This window comes from Megalobrama amblycephala, linkage group LG11 (assembly GCF_018812025.1).
Source record: "Megalobrama amblycephala isolate DHTTF-2021 linkage group LG11, ASM1881202v1, whole genome shotgun sequence".
Taxonomy (NCBI): domain Eukaryota; kingdom Metazoa; phylum Chordata; class Actinopteri; order Cypriniformes; family Xenocyprididae; genus Megalobrama; species Megalobrama amblycephala.
In genome coordinates, this window is record NC_063054.1 from 19,869,538 (window position 1) to 19,891,414 (window position 21,877).

Consider the following 21,877-nt stretch of genomic DNA (forward strand, 5'->3'; position numbering starts at 1 on the left):
AGAATTGTTGACATTTTTGCAGATTTATTAAAAAAGAAAACTGAAATATCACATGGTCCTAAGTATTCAGACCCTTTGCTGTGACACTCATATATTTAACTCAGGTGCTGTCCATTTCTTCTGATCATCCTTGAGATGGTTCTACACCTTCATTTGAGTCCAGCTGTGTTTGATTATACTGATTGGACATGATTAGGAAAGCCACACACCTGTCTATAGAAGACCTTACAGCTCACAGTGCATGTCAGAGCAAATGAGAATCATGAGGTCAAAGGAACTGCCTGAAGAGCTCAGAGACAGAATTGTGGCAAGGCACAGGTCTGGCCAAGGTTACAAAAAAATTCAGCTGCACTTAAGGTTCCTAAGAGCACAGTGGCCCCCATAATCCTTAAATGGAAGACGTTTGGGACGACCAGAACCCTTCCTAGAGCTGGCCGTCCGGCCAAACTGAGCTATTAGGGGAGAAAAGCCTTGGTGAGAGAGGTAAAGAAGAACCCAAAGATCACTGTGCAGTCGGGAGATGGGAGAAAGTTGTAGAAAGTCAACCATCACTGCAGCCCTCCACCAGTCGGGGCTTTATGGCAGAGTGGCCCGACGGAAGCCTCTCCTCAGTGCAAGACACATGAAAGCCCACATGGAGTTTGCCAAGATGGTGAGAAATAAGATTCTCTGGCCTGATGAGACCAAGATTGAACTTTTTGGCCTTAATACTAAGCGGTATGTGTGGAGAAAACCAGGCACTGCTCATCACCTGTCCAATACAGTCCCAACAGTGAAGCATGGTGGTGGCAGCATCATGCTGTGGGGGTGTTTTTCAGCTGCAGGGACAGGACGACTGGTTGCAATTGAGGGAAAGATGAATGCGGCCAAGTACAGGGATATCCTGGACGAAAACCTTCTCCAGAGTGCTCAGGACCTCAGACTGGGCCAAAGGTTTACCTTCCAACAAGACAATGACCCTAAGCACAAAGCAAAAATAACGAAGGAGTGGCTTCACAACAACTCTGTGACTGTTCTTGAATGGCCCAGCCAAAGCCCTGACTTAAACCAAATTGAGCATCTCTGGAGAGACCTAAAAATGGCTGTCCACCAACGTTTACCATCCAACCTGACAGAACTGGAGAGGATCTGCAAGGAGGAATGGCAGAGGATCCCCAAATCCAGGTGTGAAAAACTTGTTGCATCTTTCCCAAAAAGACTCATGGCTGTATTAGATCAAAAGGGTGCTTCTGCTAAATACTGAGCAAAGGGTCTGAATACTTAGGACCATGTGATATTTCAGTTTTTCTTTTTTAATAAATCTGCAAAAATGTCAACAATTCTGTGTTTTTCTATCAATATGGGGTGCTGTGTGTACATTAATGAGGAAAAAAAATGAACTTAAATGATTTTAGCAAATGGCTGCAATATAACAAAGAGTGAAAAATTTAAGGGGGTCTGAATACTTTCCATACCCACTGTATTGTTGCACATCAGGTGGTGTATTAAGCATAAAAGACAAGGGGATCTTTTTCTTGGAGGAAGCTATAAGTTAGCATTTCAGTTAATTTCTAGATCAGCTGGTTCAACACAACATTTGTGTTCATCTTTGCATGGCCATTCATTTCCAGGAATATGTGTGTGTGTGTGTGTGTGTGTGTGTGTGTGTGTGTGTGTGTGTGTGTGTGTGTATATATATATATATATATATATATATATATATATATATATATATATATACACACACATATATACATACACACACACAAAGTTGAACAGCTGAACTGATCAGTTGTCATTCAACCTACCTACCAGTCAATCTATCAGATATTTTATTTATCCTAAAAATAAACAAAAATAAAAATAAAAATAAAAATCCTAGATTTAGACTGTAATTCTATTAGACTGTAAAAATTATTTTTCTTTTCTTACACAAAACAAAAGTCTACATAGCAGTGGCAATAGCATCTTAAGAAACTATTAGACCCCAACAGTGACATTTGAGGGGACTGCATAGTGTTAAAGCTGAAAAAAGATTTGGGACAAAGTGAAGAGTGGGTGCTGGGGCCACAGAGAAGAAAGAATGATATACTGAGGTGCAGAAAGTGCACTTTTTTTCTTCCTCCTTGAAAAACAACAGCATCAGCCTGAAATGTTTCAACACTGTGTACAATTGTATGTGGTTGCACAACAGCACAAAAGTGACTGCTTTTTCAGCTGCCATGAAACAGGTGCCTTTTTTTTTTTCCACTATAGGCATTTAATAAATTCAGTACATATCAAATCCATAAAACAAATTATACAGAGAACAAATGACATCTTTAAGTAGTCTGATGCTTAATTTTTCAAAATAAGTTATTGTAAAAAGTTACAATAATACCTTCATGTTAACAGTAAATTGTGTACTGTAGTTAATTTTTTATATAAACATTTCTGTCTAATGTGTAATGTTTTTGAGTTTTCAGATGAACAACTGACTCCATTACTGACACAGCTTTCAGGGAATTTATTTGTTTATTTTGACAGTGCTACACAAACTTTATAAATGTTCAAAATTTTTTAATTATAGTTTTTAATTATTTTTTTAATTAATATTTATATCATGGTACAGCTTCCAATGAATGAAAAACATCAAAACATATCCAGACAAAACCTGACATTGATTCAACATGATATGTTCACATACTGTAAAACAAAATAATACATCAGAAATATGGCATATTAAAATCTCATCCTCATTTTGTTAAGGAATAAGAGAATATGCATTGCAAAAAAAGCAGAATTTAGTCGTACAAAAAAAAATGCAACAAAAATGTGTATACACAAGGAATCAAATGCATACATATGAATAGGCTGGTATATAATACAGAGATTCACAAATGTGAAACAAGATCTCTTTATTCATGCAGTGTGAAACGAACTCAGATAATTCTTTGACTTCTTTCATTATAATTCAAGCATCTACGTTACAAACAATTTGCATTATTCATAAAACCCTAATTACAAATTTTCAGAGCACAACAAAGGGTCAAACTTACTGAAAGCAATCATATTTACTGGCTTGTCCATAAATATGTTTATAGAATTAAAGAATTTCTCAACAGAAAGCAAACCTCACTCTTTATGTAGTGAAAAAAAAAAAAAAAAAATACAACCACAAAACCCATTTCAGACATGAACTTAAAAAAAAAAAAAAATCATCAAAAATAGCTGTCTAGTCCTGATTTAAATTGATTCTCCTGTCAAATACCTTTAAGTTAGCAACAGAGCCTGTGCTGTGAAATTCCTGGCATGGAGAGAGGACGTCCCTCCACTTTCGGGACCTAAATTGACCAAAGGTGGGGCAATATTGCTGAGATAAACATCAGCCCATTGCAGTGCCTGATCACAGACGCTTCCCTCAGCACCCAGTGCAGCAGCGTCTAATGACGGCTGTCTGCGGAGGGGGAACGAGACGGTGGGGGGCGCTGCACTGGGGTCGGTGGGGATGCTGATTCAGCACGTGCTGCTTCTTTGGGCCGCACAGGAGAAGCACTGGCTGAACGGGACCGACTTCTTGAGTGGTTATGCGATTTGGGGCTGTGGGAACGGGAGCGGCTACGAGAACGTGATGCAGAACGCCCTCGTGAACGAGAGCGAGATGAGCTATTTGAACGAGACCGAGTTCTGGATCTACAGGACAAGAGAAAGCAAGAGAAAATCAATTAATAAATGTATCTACACACTACTGTTCAAGAGTTTGGGGTTGATATGATTTTTATATTATCTCTTATGCTCACCAAGGCTGCATTTATTTAATCAAAAATACCATAAAACTGTAATATTGTGAAATATTATTACAATATAAAAAGTTTTCTGTTTTTTTTATATATATTTTAAAATGTATTTTTTTTCTGAGTTGTCAAAAGTACCAAGTCGGTACTGAAATTTTAAAAATGTGACGCTTTGAGCACTGTTGAGTGGATTCGTAAACACCTGATTGGCCATTGTGTTGACGCGCTCATCGGATATGTCTGTGATTGGCTACAATGATCAACGCTTCAACATCGCTGTAAATAGTCATCAATGATGCTCTTCACCGTGTACACACGGGAGCGTTTGAAAGCAGGCGTGAACCAGTCCGCTGATAGACGCCTGCTTTCAAACGTTCCGGCTTTCAAAATGCTTTTAAATTCATATATTGTATACAGTATTATATATTACATGTATTTTCATTAGTAAAATATTTTAAAATAATAAACTTTAAACATTAACTGACAGCTAAAAACAAGAATAACTCACTTTTTCCTGGATGCCTCAACAAGTTTGATTTTCCTTCCATTGATCTCTTTCCCAGACAACTTCTCCAGGGCATTTTTTAGATCACTATGACTGGCAAACTCAACCACACTGTAGAAAGATAAAATTATTAGATAAAACAGCCAAAAGGTATCAATTTAGACTCAATCCATGATTTGTCTTCATTGCGACATTCAACCATTTAACATCACATATATTTACAGTTACTGTAATTGATCGAATTCAATGCACAACAACTTTACTGGAAGAGTAACAGGAAAGAAAATACCCAGCTCACCCCTCATTAAGCTTTGGCCGATGGGCATCTGCAAAAGTAACCTCTCCAGCTTGTCTCATGAAATCCTTTAAATCCTACACACAGTACAGCAGCATTTTGAGTTAGCTAGGTAACTGAGGTTAGCACATTTACACCTTTTATGAAGCATCAAGGTGAATTAACTATCAAAGTTGGGGTCCGAGAACCTCTCAGATCTTGCTCAAGCCTGGATCATATTCAATATGCTACATATAAACATTAAAATGAAGTTGAAGGTAAGAAAAATCGCAGCACACAGATAGATTTGTAACCAACAAAAAGTGTAGGGTAACGTTCTGAATTAGTAATCAGAAAAGAATCGCAAAAAGTGGACACAACATGGTGTGCAGCGAAGAGGTTAATCCTGGTCTCTCCAAATTCTATTCACAGGTTGTGATGGCAACCCTGGCTTCTCAAATGTGCAAACACAAAGACTTCTGTGTTTTATCACCAAAATGAATGAGCACTGGAACAAAAAGTGGTGGCAGTGTTATCAAGGGAACAATGTTGACCTGGGAAATTTTGGCTTGCAAAGCTGTGACATTCCCGGACCCCCGTAACTACAAGACTCAAGACTAGCAGAGGAACTATGTGGAGCAGCTCGTAAAAAAAGGGCCCCACATGTAGTAAAATGTACATTTACATGGCAAATGCATTCTTACCAACACACAAGTGCATACAGTGTGGTAGAGCACAAGGCCTCCCTCCATCGATCGTACCCTATTTGTGCCGTCCCCTCAAGGGCACCGAGCGTAAACAGCGAGGAAGAGATTATAGACTAATACCTGGGAACGTACCCATCGGGCTGTTTTATCCTCGGCCACGTGTGTGGGACCACCAGAGAGCTGGGTGGGTGAGTATACCGATCGAAGCCTCTCAAATTACCGAACCCCTCGATTGACTGCGTAAGCCAGAGATTCGCTCTCTTTTTCTCTTTTTCTCGCTCTCTTTCTGCCCCTCTCTCTCTCTCGATCTCTCGATTTCACTCTCTGTCTCTCTCTCTCTTTCAGCTCGGCACCGTCACAAACTGCGCTTTGTAGCGGCAGCCGCTGCGTCTAGAGCGAGAGGGCATCACTCACAGAGAGCTCTCGTGCGATCGGCGGAGGTCAACTAGGCGTGGGACACAATGGGAGTGGCTTAACCAGAGAGAGGGACCCTGTAGGGGTTAACTCCACCATTAGCGAGCTCTTCCATACGACACAACAGTCAGGCTGGTAAATAGAGGGGTGAACAATTGGTTAAAACAGAGGCAAAGTGACTTAACCTTACTGTTTCCTCAGTATTATATGACCTTGAATTTGAAAGTAATCTCAGAATGACAACTTCTGCCATTGATTTACATTTAATTGGGTAATAAATCAATTTAACTCTACATATTCTAATTGTCTATGATGGAATCCTTTTTTGTGTGTGTTATTTGCAGTGTTTGGGAATACAACTGGCTCCCCAAAACATGACAGGAAATTGATGAACACTCACCTGCCAGCTGACTCTTGACGACAAATTCTCCACAATGAGACGATTCTCTGTGCGCATCGGTGGAGGGTTCCTGACAGGTGAAACGGTTATCGACGTGATTTCTATAAAATACTTAACATAGTATGTTTACACAACCTTACCTGTGCAAACATGACTTTACTGTCACTTTTGATCAAATAAATGCAAATTTGCTGAATAAAAGTATTAAAAGGATAGTTCATCCAAAAATGAAAATTATCCCATGATTTACTCACCCTCAAGCCATCCTAGGTGTATATGAATCTTCTTTCAGATGAACACAATCGGAGATATATTTAAAAATATCCTTAGTCCTCCAAGGTTTATAATGTTTGTGAATGGGGGGGGACATGTTTTGAACCCAAAAATAATGCATCCATCCATTAAAAAAAAAAAAAAGTAATCCATACGACTCCAGGGTGTTAATAAAGGCCTTCTGAAGCAAAGCGATGCGTTTTTGTAAGAAAAATATACACATTTACAACTTTGTAAATTCAAATTACTAGCAAGTCGACTTGCGCCAAATGAGTAATCCTCTGACACGACGTATGACGCAGGATGTAGGAGTATTGTAAGCTTAGATGCCTTTTGCGGTTCAAACAAAATAAATGTATATCGAAATCCTCCTACATTTCTCTTTAAAAAAAATTTTTGTTTTAGACTTACAATCAGTGACCGGTGATTTGTTTTGCTCAATCCTCTGCGCCTGTCATTACGTTGTGCGTCAGGTCAAAAGGATACTCTTCCGCCGTAAATTGTCTTGTTAAATTGTCTCCGCCGGAAGCTGATTATTTTAATTTATAAAGTGTAAAATATGAATATTTTGGTAAGGTTCATTGGTTAAACATTAGTTAATGTATTAACAAACATGAACTAACCATGAGCAATACATTTGTTACTGTATTTACTAATCTTCGTTAACGTTAGTTGATGAAAATACAGTTGTTCATTGTTTGTTCATGTTAGTCCACAGTGCATTAACTATGTTAAAAAGATTTTAATAATGTATTAGCAAATGTTGAAATTAACATTAACAAAGATACTACTAATAAAAACTGTATAGGTGAAGTTCATTATTAGTTCATGTTAACTAATGTAGTTAAATAATGTTAATTAATGAACCTTATTGTAAAGTGTTACCGATATTTTTCTTGCAAAAACGCATTGCTTCGCTTTAGAAGACCTTTATTAACCCCATGGAGTCATATGTATTACTTTTTTTTAATGGATGGATGCATTATTTTTAGCTTCAAAACACAGCCCCGCATTCACAACCATTATAAACCTTGGAGGACTAAGGCTATTTTGAATATATCTCCGATTGTGTTCGTCTGAAAGAAGATAGTCATATACACCTAGTATGGTTTGATTGAGGGTGAGTAAATCATGGGATAACTTTCATTTTTTGGGTGAACTATCCCTTTAATTTCTTTAAAAAAATAAATGTGCAATAATAAAAAAAGGGCACGAGCAAAGTATATTTAACAAAAATTGACCCCTACCTCCGGCTGTCCTGGGAGCCACGACTATACCGAGCAGGGAAACGTCCTCCACCACCCCCACTACCTCCACCAGCACCACCACGACCTCGGCCCCCACGCAGGCGGACACGGGCATGTTCAATAGTCACTCTGCAGAAAAGAAAAAAAAAGGTTCTCTCATACATGTGTCTGCCTTAACTAAATCTCAGTTCTCTTCAAGGCTTCTTCTTTTCTTCTACTTAAACATCTTAGATTTTCCTCACCATTGTCGCCTTTTGGCTGTTTTGAAACAATATGTATTGTGATAAGCACTATACAAATAGGCACTGATGTAAATCATACCTCTCATTGCAGAGCTCTTTCCCATCAAGATCATAAACAGCATCTTCTGCATCTCTTGGATCATCAAATTCCTGCAAAAAAATAAGCAGTTAAAATTTATATGTGAATATTATTATAGTGCAGAGGATTATTGATTCGTCTCCTTATTATACCGCATTAGTTTATTTTTCCTAATTAGTTGTCCAATTAATATTACTTAAATATTAAAACAAATCCTTTTACATTTGCTAATTGCTCAGTTTATTGTTGCAATTTCATATGTCAATATTATATACACTACTGTTCAAATGGTTGGGGTCAGTAAGACATGTTTTTTTTTTAAATAATACTTTATTCTGCAAGGACATGTTAAATTTATTAAGTGACAGTAAAGACGTCACAGATTTCTGAAGGATCACGTGACACTGAAGACTAGAGTAATGGCTGCTGAAAATTCAGCTTTGCAATCACAGGAATAAATGACTGTTTAAAATATATTAAAATAGATATTTTCAATATTTCACAATATTACTGTTTTTACTGTATTTCTGATCAAATAAATGCAGCATTTGAGTTCCCCAAAACTTTTGAATGGTATCGAATTTAAAAATATAGTATTAAAATAACTTAAATTTATACTTACAACCTGAAATGATATATATACACACACACATGAACACTTCATTAGGTAGCTGTTTAAAAACAAGGAGAGCTTTCTATCACCACAAGTGTCCCTGTAAACAGCTCACTAGGTTTTGAAACACGGCCCATGTGCTATTAATATTATTGAGGTTAAGCACTGACATACATACAACACATACACATGAGCTAGTATAAATCACTATAATTTCAATGCAACACAAACAGCATGTTGTTGCAATATCTGCAATTTTATTAAATGGTTTACAAAAGGCAAAACGTACCACAAATCCGAAGCCTCTTTTCAGGTCAATGTCTCTGATTCTCCCATAACCCTTGAAGAACCGCTCGACGTCCTTCTCCCGAGCAGAGGGGTTTAACCGACCGATGAAAATACGACAACCGCTCATCTTCTTTAAAACAAATGCAAACAATGTAAAAAAACAAATGCAAACAATGTAAAAAAAACAAAACAAAAAAACAACCGTGATATGATGCTGTTATTTTGTAAGCGTCAAACGCCGACGAAGGCTTAGAAGGCCTTTAAGAAGAACCACAACCCACATCCAAATAAAGCTCATTAACTGGTGAATCGCTCCACAAAACAGTCGGTTAAACAACACATCCCTTAAAAGCTGAATTCAGGCAAGTATGAAGAGGAAAAGATTAACTGTCTCAGGTACAAACCTTTTTCTAATGTTTCTCCTCTGAATGAGTCGTGACTGTGCGAACAATCCTTTCACACAAAATGGAGTCGGTCAGTGAATGCGAGATGCGAGCGAGGCTCGACGCTGATCTGAGATCAGTTCAGAACACTGTACTGTTCTACCGACAGATTCAGTATGCTCAATTAGCATTATGTAGCTATATATGTGGAAATAATTAAATTAGTTAAAACTGTGTCATATGTAATGCTGTACATGGTAGTAGTTCTATGATTTTGTTTAGAGACGAAACATATTCTGTAATGTCAATGTTAATGTCAATAATTATTCTTTTTTACTTTAATAATCGGATCTGCCATATTTATTCTGACCATAAAATACTTTTTATAATTGAAATGGTGTGTATACACTGCAGCAAGTTATACTTTGATCGTCGGCTGTTTTCAATAAACCAGTTGAACCGGTTCACAAAACCAGTCTGAGTGATTCCTCATTGAACGGAAAACCGCGTTTTCCGACTCACAAAAAACCCGTCTGGTGGACTATTTAGCTTCTAAATGAGATCCATTATGGCTGCATAAAATATATTGTAAACAAGAAATTACAATATTTTCAATAGAAAACAGGTAATAAACAGCCGTGATGTCAGGAAAGACGTAATAAGTAATCGCGTCATGGGGTATATAGTTGCATCGTTCTTTCAAATCGGTTCTTTGAAAGAATTGTTCAAAAGAACCGATTCGCGGAAATGAGTTAGAATTCCTATTACTACTTACTTACAAAGCTCCACCACTAGATGGCATTAACGCACAACACTTACTAAAGGCATCTGCGCTTTACCCTGGACACAAATGAATCCTTTGTCATATATGACAATATGGATATAATATGTCTAAAAGTGTTCAGAGTGAACCGTAACATAAGAAGCACCAAACTCACCAAAAATACACCACTTGTGCACTTCAAATGAAAGCTTTAATTAGAAATAGTTATATACACACTGTAGAATTAAATTAAACTTTATACAAATATTAAAATACTATCTTCACACCCACAGCAATGTACAAAGGAAAACCAAAAAAAAAAAAAAAAAAAAGTGTAATGGGGATGGGGAGCTGGGTGGATGAGTCAACTTAAATTACATTTGCAGAAAAACACCGTACAACAGTGTTTTACACACATCCTGGATATCCTTTTTTAAATTGCGTCCTTTCTCTTTTTTTTTTAACTTAAAAACATCCTTTGAATGAAACTGATAAACAAAAAGAAATAAAAACTCATAGGTTCATATTTCACAATCACTGGGGAAAAAAAAAAAAAAATTCTGAGGAAGTTCAGGTGGACAATCTTATGTCACATCCTCCAAAGGAGTAAAACCCTACGTCTGAAATTCAACAAGACAATGTTTATGCATAGAAGAAAAAAAAAAAAAAAAGTAAGGCCATAAGGAAACTGAAGACAAATTACCATAAAGCCAGTGAGACAGAAGAAACACGTGATTACAAAGTGAGAAATGTATGAAATGTACAAGTTTTAAGGCAGCAGTAATATTTTGCCTTCAGTTTGCATGAAAAAATGTAAATCAATTTACAAAAACAAGCCAGGAACACAAAACTGAGGATGTGCAGATAGACAAACTGCCCTCTCTCTCCAAAGTCAGACACAAAAAATATATATATATATATGTAATGCATGATGACAAACATCAGAATCTCGCGTGAACCAGGGGATATACACATGAGGTGGCAATGTCCAATGGGCAAGGATGTAAAACGCAAACGAAAAGTAACAAACAAAAGATTCATTGGTTTTTCAAATGTCCATTTGCCAAAAGAACATGATGAGTGAAGAACAAGGCCATTTTCTGGAGCTGCATTTGAAAAAAACTGAATATGCACTGTATAACTATATATATATATATATATATATATATATATATATATATATATATATATATATACACACACACAAATCTATACAGTGCATTACATCAATGCTCAACCTATTTAAGATCTAATGGGATATCCGATTAATTCTCTATACAAATACCATCCTAACAGCACATTAGTCAAATAATTTATTAAGAAAACTTAATAGAAGGTGCTTCTATCTTTAATATTCATCTTTAAAATGTTAGCCATTCAAATATAATATATGTGGTTTAATTTTTGTTTAACAAATTAAAAGTGAATTAAACTTGCTTAAATTATATTACAAATATTATTAGTCCAAGTCAAAGCTCATAAGGTACAGTCCAGCAATGAACTTTGTCCACACCCAACCAAGTCCTCAGGGAAAAAGAACATAAAAGTGATTTAAAAAAGAAAAGAAAAAAGTTTTCTTTACTTGTGCGTGCAACACATAAACATGAGAGAGATATACTTGCTTTCAAAAGGAAGAAATAAAACTTGAATTATTTCTCTGAATGAGAACAGTGATCTCAAAGTACTGAAAGTACATCTCCCTCACTTTAGACAAACAGACATGTAGACAAGGAACATCCATCCTAGTTAAATAACATCTCGATTAGAAAATGGAGGTATTGAAAATGTTTCCTATTTTGGGGAAAAGAAGCCTAAATGATACTTCAGCCCTCTTTGAATCACAACAGCCACAGTCACACAGGCATCAGAAACACACATACACACACACACACACACACACACACACACACACACACACACACACACAGAGCACAGCACAGGTACTTCTTGACAAATAAAAAGGCAAGCATGTATTTGAATACAGTACAATGTAAATCAGTTCAACCCTGCGTCTCGCACAAGGGACAAGTGTCGAGATGGTGCTATGCGTCATGCTTCGATTGTGCCGTGCTCCTGTGTGTACGCGCGAAGAACGAAACAGAGAATAGAAATTGCACAGAACATGCAGCATCAAAGAGAAAAGGGCCTGGCTTAGCAAATCCTTGCTGAACTCTCCCCTTCGCAAGAGGTCACAGTCATTGACGGAGCAGAGGTCCACAACGTAATCTGAATGCATTCATCTGTAATTAGTGAGTCCTCGCCGTGACGAGGTAAGCCTGTGAGTGCAACTGGTTATTAAGCGCACCTGCAAGAAAAGTGTTAAACTCGAGCATTTGCGCATCCCTTTGAGGGGTAGTCCGGTCAAAGGTTCTTCCTGTGAAGAGAGCTGCCAGACTCCATGGGGGCCACGCAGCTTGTAGACTTGTTGGCAGAGGGACAGCTGACGAATCTTATTTAATGCTGCGTTCTGAAGGGTGGATGTGGGGTAAGTGTTTGGTGAGAAGCTTTAGGGGTTACAGTGCTGGCCAGCGATGACAGAGAGAGGGGGGGCTGCACACAGACTCAGGCTTCCTTTAGCAATGGAATATCTGAGAAAAAGACATAAAGATGGTATAAGGTTAGGCATAGAAATGAAAATGAGCATTATAACAAAAAAAAAAAAAAAGTGTAGCTCATTTTTTTCAATTAAAGCTGCAGTTTGTAAGTTTTGCCTCTTTGTCGCCATCTCTGTTAGAAACCTGCAATTGCAGTTGTTTGCAGAATTATCATCTTTATGCATCGGCACGGCTCCTTAACACTGATGAATCTAATGTTTGCTGTCAGTCAACACGTCGGTGTGGATACTGTATTTCAGAATCACAGATTCTACGTCTTGGAAGTTTGACCAAAATAAGAATTTTCACTGGAAAATGTAATCTGAAAAAGTATGTAACAAATGGTCCACAAGCCATGTAGCCTACTAGCTGGGACTCCTTATCTATGTAAAAAGATGTAGATATATTATTTTTATTATAAAAATAATATATATATGTGTATGTGTGTGTGTGTATTTTTAATTATATATAATATATATATATATATATATATACATACACACACACACATACATACATACACACACACACATACATAAAGAGCCATTCAAAATGACACTATAAGTATGCATTTTAAAATATCAAATTATTTTATGATGAGGTCAGGTTACTTCAGGTTGTAAAATATGTGGTGTGTACGGTGGCCCAGTAGTGCACAACACAATGAAATTAAAAAAGCAAACATAAATTCACAACACAACGAAATAAAGCCACAACACAACGGAAATGCTCCCGACCACTAGGGGACTCTCAGAGCTCTGTAATATTAGTATTCCTTGCCAATGATATCAATACCATGATTAGTTTTAAGTATGTAAACATTGTATATCAACATGAAATATTAATTCAAAATCACTTGAGTGCACAATAGCTTCATATTTATAACTACTTGTGAATGATTTGACGCGCTACCACGGCGAATGATGAAGGGAACTGACAATTCCACCAAGTGGTTAAAATGTATAATTTGTATTCATTACAATGACTTTGTTTAACATTTAAAAACAGACATGTTCAAATTCCAAAGCTTGTTACTTCCTGTTGGTAAGACTGACAAGCTTTGTAATTTGAACATGTCTGTTTTTAAATGTTAAAAGTAATTTTAACGAATACAAATTCTACGTTTAACCACTTGGTGGAATTGTCAGACGTTTCCTTAATCATTCGCTGTGGTAGCGCGTCAAATCATTCACAGGTATAAATATTAAGCTATTATGCACTCAAGTGATTTTGAATTAATATTTCATGTCGATATACAGTGGTTATATACTGTTGAAACTAATCGTGGTATTCATATCACTGCCGACACTGCCAAATACTAACAATACTGAGCTCTGAGAGCCCCCTATGGTCGAGAGCATTTCCGTTGTGTTGTGGCTTTATTTCGTTGTGTTGTGGCTCGATTCCGTTGTGTTGTGAACTTACGTTTGCTTTTTTAATATCGTTGTGTTGTGCACTACTGGGCCACCGTAGGTGTGACTTCCCAAAACATTGTTTAATAATATAAGTAATTCATAATATTTGTAAAAAATAAAAAAAAAAATTATATATTTAAAAAAAAAAAATTATTATATTTATATACAGTATTATGTTATATATTTAATGATATTTGATATTTAATCAATAACTGAAAGATATATAGCATGCATTTTCCACATATTTTAAATGTCTTATTTTTTTAAAGATTTTTTTCTTCATCAAAGACACTTCATGTTGTGTCATCAAACCACACATCACCTCTACATCTGGATTTGCAAGTTCACTCACCATCACCATAGTCTTCGGCAGAGGTGACCGAAAGCAAGCTGTGCTGATCGCTGCTCTCGCTGCTCTGCCTGCGGTGGAGAGGCGCAGCGGCACCAGGCTGCTCAGCAGCCCAGGAGCGAGAGGATGAGGAGGATGGAGAGGAGGAAGAGGGCACCTGGTGAACCAATACAGTCTCTGCGTGACACAAGGGCGCAGCAGTCGAGGTGGAGGGGAAACTGTAACTCGTCTGAGCCTGTTCGAGAGGTTCGTTCAAACCCTCTGCCTGCGGGCCCTCCGACAGCACAATCTGAACCCGGGACTCAGGAGGTGGCACGGAACTGCCGCCTGCGCCGTATACGGCCTCTTCATAGGAAGGCAGCGAGACCTGAACGCCCTCCACCATGATGGAGGTAGGCTGTCCTGACACACCCTGTTCCCGGCTGCTTTGAAAAAGAGAAGGAGAGATATGAGAATAAAAGTAAGGCTTAAACGGTATCAAATCATGACCTGTGGCTTACATCACAGTGGGCTGATTAGTGATTACGCAACAGAAAATTACTGGAACAACAGAGCCGTAGGGGAAGTGCCATATTTGTTCATGTCAAACAGTTGGAATTAGGATGACTTTAACTCTGCATGCTACTAAAATTAGTACATATTCTAACACTTCAAGAAACTGTTTTTTAACATTCTCAATGCATTCAGTGGGACTAAAACTACTGAAAAAGTACCAAAAGTACTGTATAATAAACTATCAAACCGAGGGGCATTTATTTGAAGGAACTAGAGCACAAACACACTTTTCAAGTACACTGTTTAAAATGCTAAAAACTAATATATTGTTTAAAATAGTTCAGAATTAAGAAAAAAAATGTTTTGGACACTTTCTCGTTGTCAAATGTTAGTAGAACAGGATAGCAATCCATATAGTATATACACACACTATAGTTCAAAAGTTTGGGGTCAGTAGGATTTTTCATATTTTTATTCAGCAAGGATGCATTAAATGCAGTGACTATGAAGACATTTATAATGTTACAAAAGGAAAGGAATAAATTACATTTAAAATATATTAAAATAAAACTGAATAAAAACAGTTATTTTGAATTGTAATAATATTTTACAATATTACAGTTTTTACTCTAAAAACTGTAACCAAATCTAACCAACCCCAAACTTGTAAACGATAGTGTAAATGAGGACAAACATCAAATATTACAATTTTTAGTGTCCTTTTTTAATACCCAAAAGTGTCCGAATATTGTTTTTACTTCCACTATTTATTATTTTTTTCCTGAAGCATTCTTACAACAACAAAATAGTCATAATTTAGGTTTTCATGACTGTTTTTATCCTCTCCATTATGTTTTTAGATCTACATAAAAACTCCATGTCAACTCCTTTGTGAAAATAAAACAATAGTCAATGAAAAAGAAACGCTCAGTAAGAGGGAGAACGGGGCCTCACCGGCTGTGGTGGAAGGACTTTAGTTTGGGCTGAAGCAAAACAAACAGCACCACCAGCAGCAGGATGAGGGCCACAGAACTGGCGGTGGAGGCCACGATAGACAGAGCCGGCATGGGCAGTGTAGAGTGCTGCTCCTCCCCTGGAAGAGAAACACTTTGTTTGAATCACTGCAGGGCGTAAAGCCACAAACAAGGTTTATGGAAGTATATAACCAGATATATTTGAAAAGCCAACTTAAACCAGCCTAAGGTGGTTAGCTGGTCTACCATCCTGGCTAAACTGTTTAACCTGGCCTGTTTTGGTAGTTTTAGAGGGGTTTGGGGTGATTTCGGCAGGTTGTGATGGTAAACCAGTGGGCCAAACAGATAAAAACCAGCAAACCACCTTGAGCTGTCCAGTGACTTAATATCCAAAACAATGAAATAAATAAATGATAGGTGATGATTCAATACTGCTTTCTGGGACCTAAAACTTCTGATGCTGTACTAAACTCACAGCATGATCAGCTATCTACATTATTTTTAATTTAACATATTTCAATTGATTTTCTGTTCTCAACATTTGCCAAGGAGGAAAACTGCCCATATGTAACATGACGGCAGAATATCCAAATGGCCGAGCGTGTGGATCAAGCTCCTGCTGCTGTGTGAGGTACCTTGCACAGAGTGACAGCTGATCTGCATGGACGATTTCCACTCTCCATTGTCACAGGTTCGGAACTGGTACCCTCCTTTCAGAACATAACCCTCATCACAGAAGTACTCAATCACGGTACCCTGGGTCAGTCTGTGGCACGGCGAGGGGTGGCAGTTATATCCTCCATTCTCCGGCTCACTCGGTGGTTGACAAACTATTGGAAATAAAGCTTGAGAGTCAGTGTGACTGAAAGGAACCAGAGCTTTCATATCAACTTTGAAATTCATAAATCCAACATGACCTGAACACAGCATTAACCTTCATGGAATTAAATACTGATGCGAAAACAGGATCAGGGGACAAAGAGATTGAACATACCGTCATTTTTGATGCAGCGAGGGGGGTCAGAGGACCAGTGGCCTGAGACGGTGCAGGTGATGATGCTGTAGCCATCCAGTGTGTATCCTGGATCGCAGCTGTACTGCAATAGTGTGCCAACAGGGAAGGACCCGCGGTTTGTTTCCGTCAGGTTCCCACGGCCATGAGGCACAACTGACGGTCTGGGACAACCTACAGGGGCAGAAAGAGCAGAGGTTAGCATAAAAACCCATCACACTCAACTAAAAAAAAAAAAAAAAAAAAAAAAAAAGAAAAAAAAAATGCCAAGCAGTTCAAATTTCTCTTGGGGCCTGTTAATGTTATAGTGACCTTCAATAAGACTGCAGTACAGACTATATAAACAAGTTTATATAGATGATGTTGGCAAGGAGGACCATTATGAACAAATGGGTTGGACATAGCCCTCCATTATATAGGTTTGGCTAGTTATGATAAAGGATCTTATATTTTTAGAAAAACTTGAGTTTACCCATAAGATAGAACCTATGTAATTTAATAAAGTGTGGGAAGAACCATTGAAGTACCTTGGGATTAGTAAAGATTCCAGTTAGTATGACCAAAAATTTCTATCACGGTATTTTTCAAAATTATATCAGTTTTGCGGTATATGACGGTATTTTTTCCCCCCTGTGCAAGACCGGCATTAACCATATTTTCTACTGATTGAGAGAGGAAATACTGCAGTAGATTGACTAGAATGCCCTGTTTTACTGTCATGATGAGAGAATATTGTAGAAAAATTCCACACTAGAGTGAATACAGGTTTACAAAGCCCCATAAAAATGATGCTGCTGACAACAACCAATAAAACACAGACCTACAACACACTCATTACAGACACATGACCATGGAGATAGAAAAAAAAAAAAAAAAAAAAGAGTTGAGGGCACCTTAAGCATTTTAAAAATCTAACCCTATATAACAACAAACTGCCAAAACGAGGGAGAAACGCGGAAGAACATTTAAACTGTCTAAGGATAATTTCAGTACATTTAAGAGCACTACAGTCTCTCAACAAATGACACACGTAAGTTTAACAGAAAGAATTAGGCAGTTAATTTTTTGCCCATTCTTCTTTGAATTGTCAGTCTAATTATTAACTTACATCGTCTTCTGTGTAGCAGAATAACCCATCGTGTCATCGCGGTCGTGATCAGACGTACAGTTCAGTGTCCTTTGCATGTTACATTTCATTTGAAGAAGACGTGATGAAATATGTGCGCATACAAGCTGCTGGTTCATGTTTAGAGCACTAGAGTATATGAAATAGGTCCATAAAAAAACGTAAACACGCTCGCTCCGGTCTATATATCCATGTGGAGAACGTTGATGACCTCATCACGGCGCTGCGCACAGAAACCGCTCTATCTCGCGCGCCGCGTGTAGTTTGAATTCTCCGCTGTAATCAAGGGCTGAATCCGAAATCGCCCCCTATATCCTCAAATAGGGCATTATTTGAGGCGACAGCCATTTGTAGTGGTGTCCGAAACAATAGTGGACGTTATTGAGCACACTCATTCAATCTCACATTGCACCGCAATAACGAGTGTGCAGCCGATGTAACGTTACACACAACGGCTGTCCAAATTCACTCACTCGTTTTCATTAACTCTTTCAAGTGAACAATATAAGTGGATAACGTAGGGAATAGTGAACGAGGCTTTAGTGGGTGATTTCGGACTTACCATAGGCTGTGATGCGATCTCAGCTGTGCTCTCACTACAGTGCAACAGTGAAACGGGACGCTCTCAAACAGTGACGGGCTGTGCCGCGTTCCGAACGTTGGTTAAGCGACACATACCGGTATTGCGGTATGAACCGGTATACCGCCCAGCACTAATTCCAGTACGTACCCATAATGGGACAGTCGTAGTATAAATGTATAACCCCCCATTTATTTAGTTATATATACATATATACTATATGTTGATGTATACTGGATATTTGTTTGCTTCTTATTGTTTTCCTCAATTGTGTTATAAGATTTTTAGAATGAATAGTATGAATAGCGTATTCACGCTGAAAATACCACAAAAAAAGTGCAATTCAAATACCCTAATGGTGCACTTAAGTTGCGTACCAAATGATGCACTATACACTATGCACTTATACACTATGTACTTGTGCACTATGCACTCATCCATGTAGTGCGTGAATTGTATAAGGTTATTTTGTAATTTAACAACAGAGTCCGATCCTCCCTTCCCCTCCACTGCGTAATTAAAGCTGCGACAATTGAGTGCACGAAGTGTCCAACATTCCACACTTCGTTTTTTCCGTTAATTTAGTGCATCATCCGGGTATTTAAAGTGCACTTTTTCTTTTTGGAATTTTCAGGGTGAATGCACTACTCGCACTATTTATACTTAAAAACGTCATAGAATAGTGCACAAGTACGCGAATTGGGACGCATCTTTAGTTAACTGAAAACCAAACTGTGGAATGCTGGACACTTCATGAACTCAACTATTGCAGCTTTCCTTGACCAACTTGAACATGAGCAAAATCTGTGTGGGGAACTTTTTTACCTTCACATGAAACTCCAGATCACACAGATTCCAATTGAAATTATCACATTTTACAGAGCAACGTTAATTGTGTTAATTGTGACTGCACCTTAAGGCTGCTTTGAGATGTTCTGAAGAAAAGAAAAAAAAGCAATAAAGTACTGTGCTTTCATGGTTGGTCATTTCTGTCACTTCCGAGTACTTGGAAACTAACATCATATGGAGCACAAGTTCCGGAGTGAAAGTGCCCTAAAATTTGTTTGCACTAACCCTAAAGTTCATAACGTGTCAAAGAGAAAAAGGGGACATAAGTAGATCTTATTCTCATATTGCTGTCTGGTATTACATCCTCAATTTAAAAAAAAAAAACTTCACCCAGATCACACACATAATGTCCAGCTTTGAAAAGCATAACAGAATACTACATTTCAGCCCTCGGGCTTAATGGCATAAAGCCAGTGGTATCTCTTTCCCTCTCATTTTCTTCGTCTTTCTCACACGAGCAAAAAAACACATTTCCTGAGCCTCTGAGCCAGAGCTTTATTCACACAATAGATCACTTGAAACACGTAAACATGTCTATCCCCTCATTACAATTACCCAGCAGAAAGAAAGAAAACAACTCAAACAAACAGGGTCTGTTTGGAGAGACCACCTCGATCACTGTGTTCTCTAATCTGAGCTTTTAACATGCTCTTAAGCTGCAATCAGCCGATTATGGACTCAGAGGTCGGACATACAGCTCCATCTCATCTGTTTTGACACTAGAGAAACATTCAGGATATGAACCACAGATGCAAAACTTCATAATCTATTATATCAAACGTGCAACATCTGTAAGCAGTTATTTTTTTGTTGGAGTCTACAATCTTTAATGCACTTTTTGAAATGGAAAGCTCTGATTCTGAGTGGATGAGCCATACTTGAAGTCGCCGTACATTGCAGTATGATAAAAGTGTGAAAAAAGTGTACTGTTTCAGCTTAAAATTCAAATTCAAATCTTAAAATATGTAGAAACAATTAGCCTACATGTCCCATACAGTCTTTTAAATGTAAAATAATAAAAAATTAAGTGTAAAAATATATATAAATTGTAATAAGTATAAAAATGTAACTATAATATAAAATATAATAGTAATATTAATAAATAAGAAAGCCTGAAAACCAATTATTTGGCAAAAGAACATTCTGATTAATATAATTATTATATTTTATTATTAAATGTAACTACTTACTGAACTTGTCTATCATGTTGGCTAGTTTTATACAAGCCACTATCAAATAATAAGCCACTTGAAACCATTTATTATAGAGTTTACCATAATGAAGTAGGTTTTAGGCACAACACAAAGCATTCTACCCCTTGGCCATGGTAAACTCATTGTACTTGAGTGGCTTATTGCTTTATTCTTGACTTATTCTTTTATTTCGCAAATAATCATTTTACAAATGAAGACTGTATAACAAAATAACCATGTGACCAAATGTAACTCACATTAAAGATATAATATATTGCAAACCTCAGCTATGTTGTTTTGCCTGAGGCCATTAAAACTGGATCTTCAAAGCTGTGTTTTTCTTCCTTGTTGTCAATTCATTGTTAGTTCATGCGTCACCGAAAGCTAGGATCTATCAAGGGAAAATGTTAAAAGAATCTCAGATTTGCGGAAGAATGTTTGTAAATGACGGCTGCCCGGACCTGCTATGACAAGTTGGACTGGGCCTTCACAGTATCTAAAACTGATTGTACACTTGACAATAGAGATACCTATCTAAGGAGTACCACATGGGATGGGTTATGTGTCAGGATACATAATGTCCAAAAATATGTACTAATGTTCCAAATGAAATCCCAATTAACCTGTTTGGCCGGCATAAGTTTCGCTTCGAAACTAGGTTAATTTAGTCTACCCTGAATAGCAGATCAAATTTACCACAAACAATTTCCTAACGCACTCTAACTGGATCCTTGACCTAAACACCAATAATCTGAATATAATACACCTCATTTAGATAATGACAAGTGAAATCCCAACAATGAAACTAAATGTCAAGCACATGGTCCTGAGCAGCCTTCACCCTCCATCTGTCCATGATGCAGCACCCAGAAGAAAGAAAGAACAAAAAAAATGAAGGGATTTACAGCGGAATGAAATTCTAATTATCCTTCATTACAAATGGCTGTGGTCTAAAGCGGATCACATTACTGACCACTGCAGTGCGCAGCTGCTCAGTGAGACCAAAACCCAGCGGTCCAGGCATGGATTAGACCCCGCTCTCTCAAAAAAATCCTCCCTGGTAAATATGTTTTTGTTGGAGATCTCCTTATGACATGGGCTGATGTGTTTTTCCATCTCTATTGTTTTCCCCTCATCTCTCCTAATTCAAATCCCTGAGATTGTAAGCAAGCTGTCAGTAAATGGTAGAAGGGGGATTTGTTCCTCTCTCCCATTTATGGAATTTGTAGAAACTAAGGAGTGAGGATCTACCACAGACATAAACCCAACTACGGCATGGCTGGTATGACCAAAATCTTTAAATCACAACATGATTCATTTTATAATCTTATAATCACAACAACAGCATAT

The 21,877-nt window shown here is 37.6% G+C and overlaps 2 protein-coding genes across 4 annotated transcripts in view; both read right to left on the reverse strand.

Annotated features, from left to right (window-relative positions):
• Nucleotides 1–2,470: 2,470 nt before the first annotated feature.
• On the reverse strand, nt 2,471–9,358 carry srsf5b (serine and arginine rich splicing factor 5b). 2 transcript variants are annotated; one of them, XM_048206627.1, is made up of 8 exons: nt 9,199–9,358; nt 8,796–8,924; nt 7,894–7,964; nt 7,573–7,701; nt 6,053–6,122; nt 4,556–4,629; nt 4,261–4,368; nt 2,471–3,651 (listed from the first exon to the last, which is right to left on the reverse strand). In XM_048206627.1, the coding sequence occupies exons 2-8, from the start codon at nt 8,919–8,921 to the stop codon at nt 3,402–3,404; spliced, it is 828 nt and encodes a 275-aa protein (XP_048062584.1). In that variant the 5' UTR covers nt 8,922–8,924; nt 9,199–9,358; the 3' UTR covers nt 2,471–3,401. The 2 variants fall into 2 exon arrangements, with proteins under 2 accessions (XP_048062584.1, XP_048062585.1); XM_048206628.1 differs by having other exon boundaries at nt 8,796–8,921; nt 9,199–9,346.
• A 774-nt stretch (nt 9,359–10,132) lies between these two features.
• The window catches only part of susd6 (sushi domain containing 6), a 28,058-nt gene continuing 16,313 nt past the window's right edge, over nt 10,133–21,877 (reverse strand). The window contains exons 3-7 of one of the 2 annotated variants that reach the window (XM_048206624.1): nt 16,762–16,953; nt 16,403–16,597; nt 15,748–15,886; nt 14,302–14,723; nt 10,133–12,528 (exon numbers count right to left, since the gene is read on the reverse strand). In XM_048206624.1, the coding sequence (XP_048062581.1) occupies nt 12,503–12,528; nt 14,302–14,723; nt 15,748–15,886; nt 16,403–16,597; nt 16,762–16,953 (974 nt within the window). In that variant the 3' untranslated portion in view covers nt 10,133–12,502. The remainder of the gene's footprint in view (nt 12,529–14,301; nt 14,724–15,747; nt 15,887–16,402; nt 16,598–16,761; nt 16,954–21,877) is intronic. The other variant, XM_048206625.1, reaches the window with a different exon arrangement.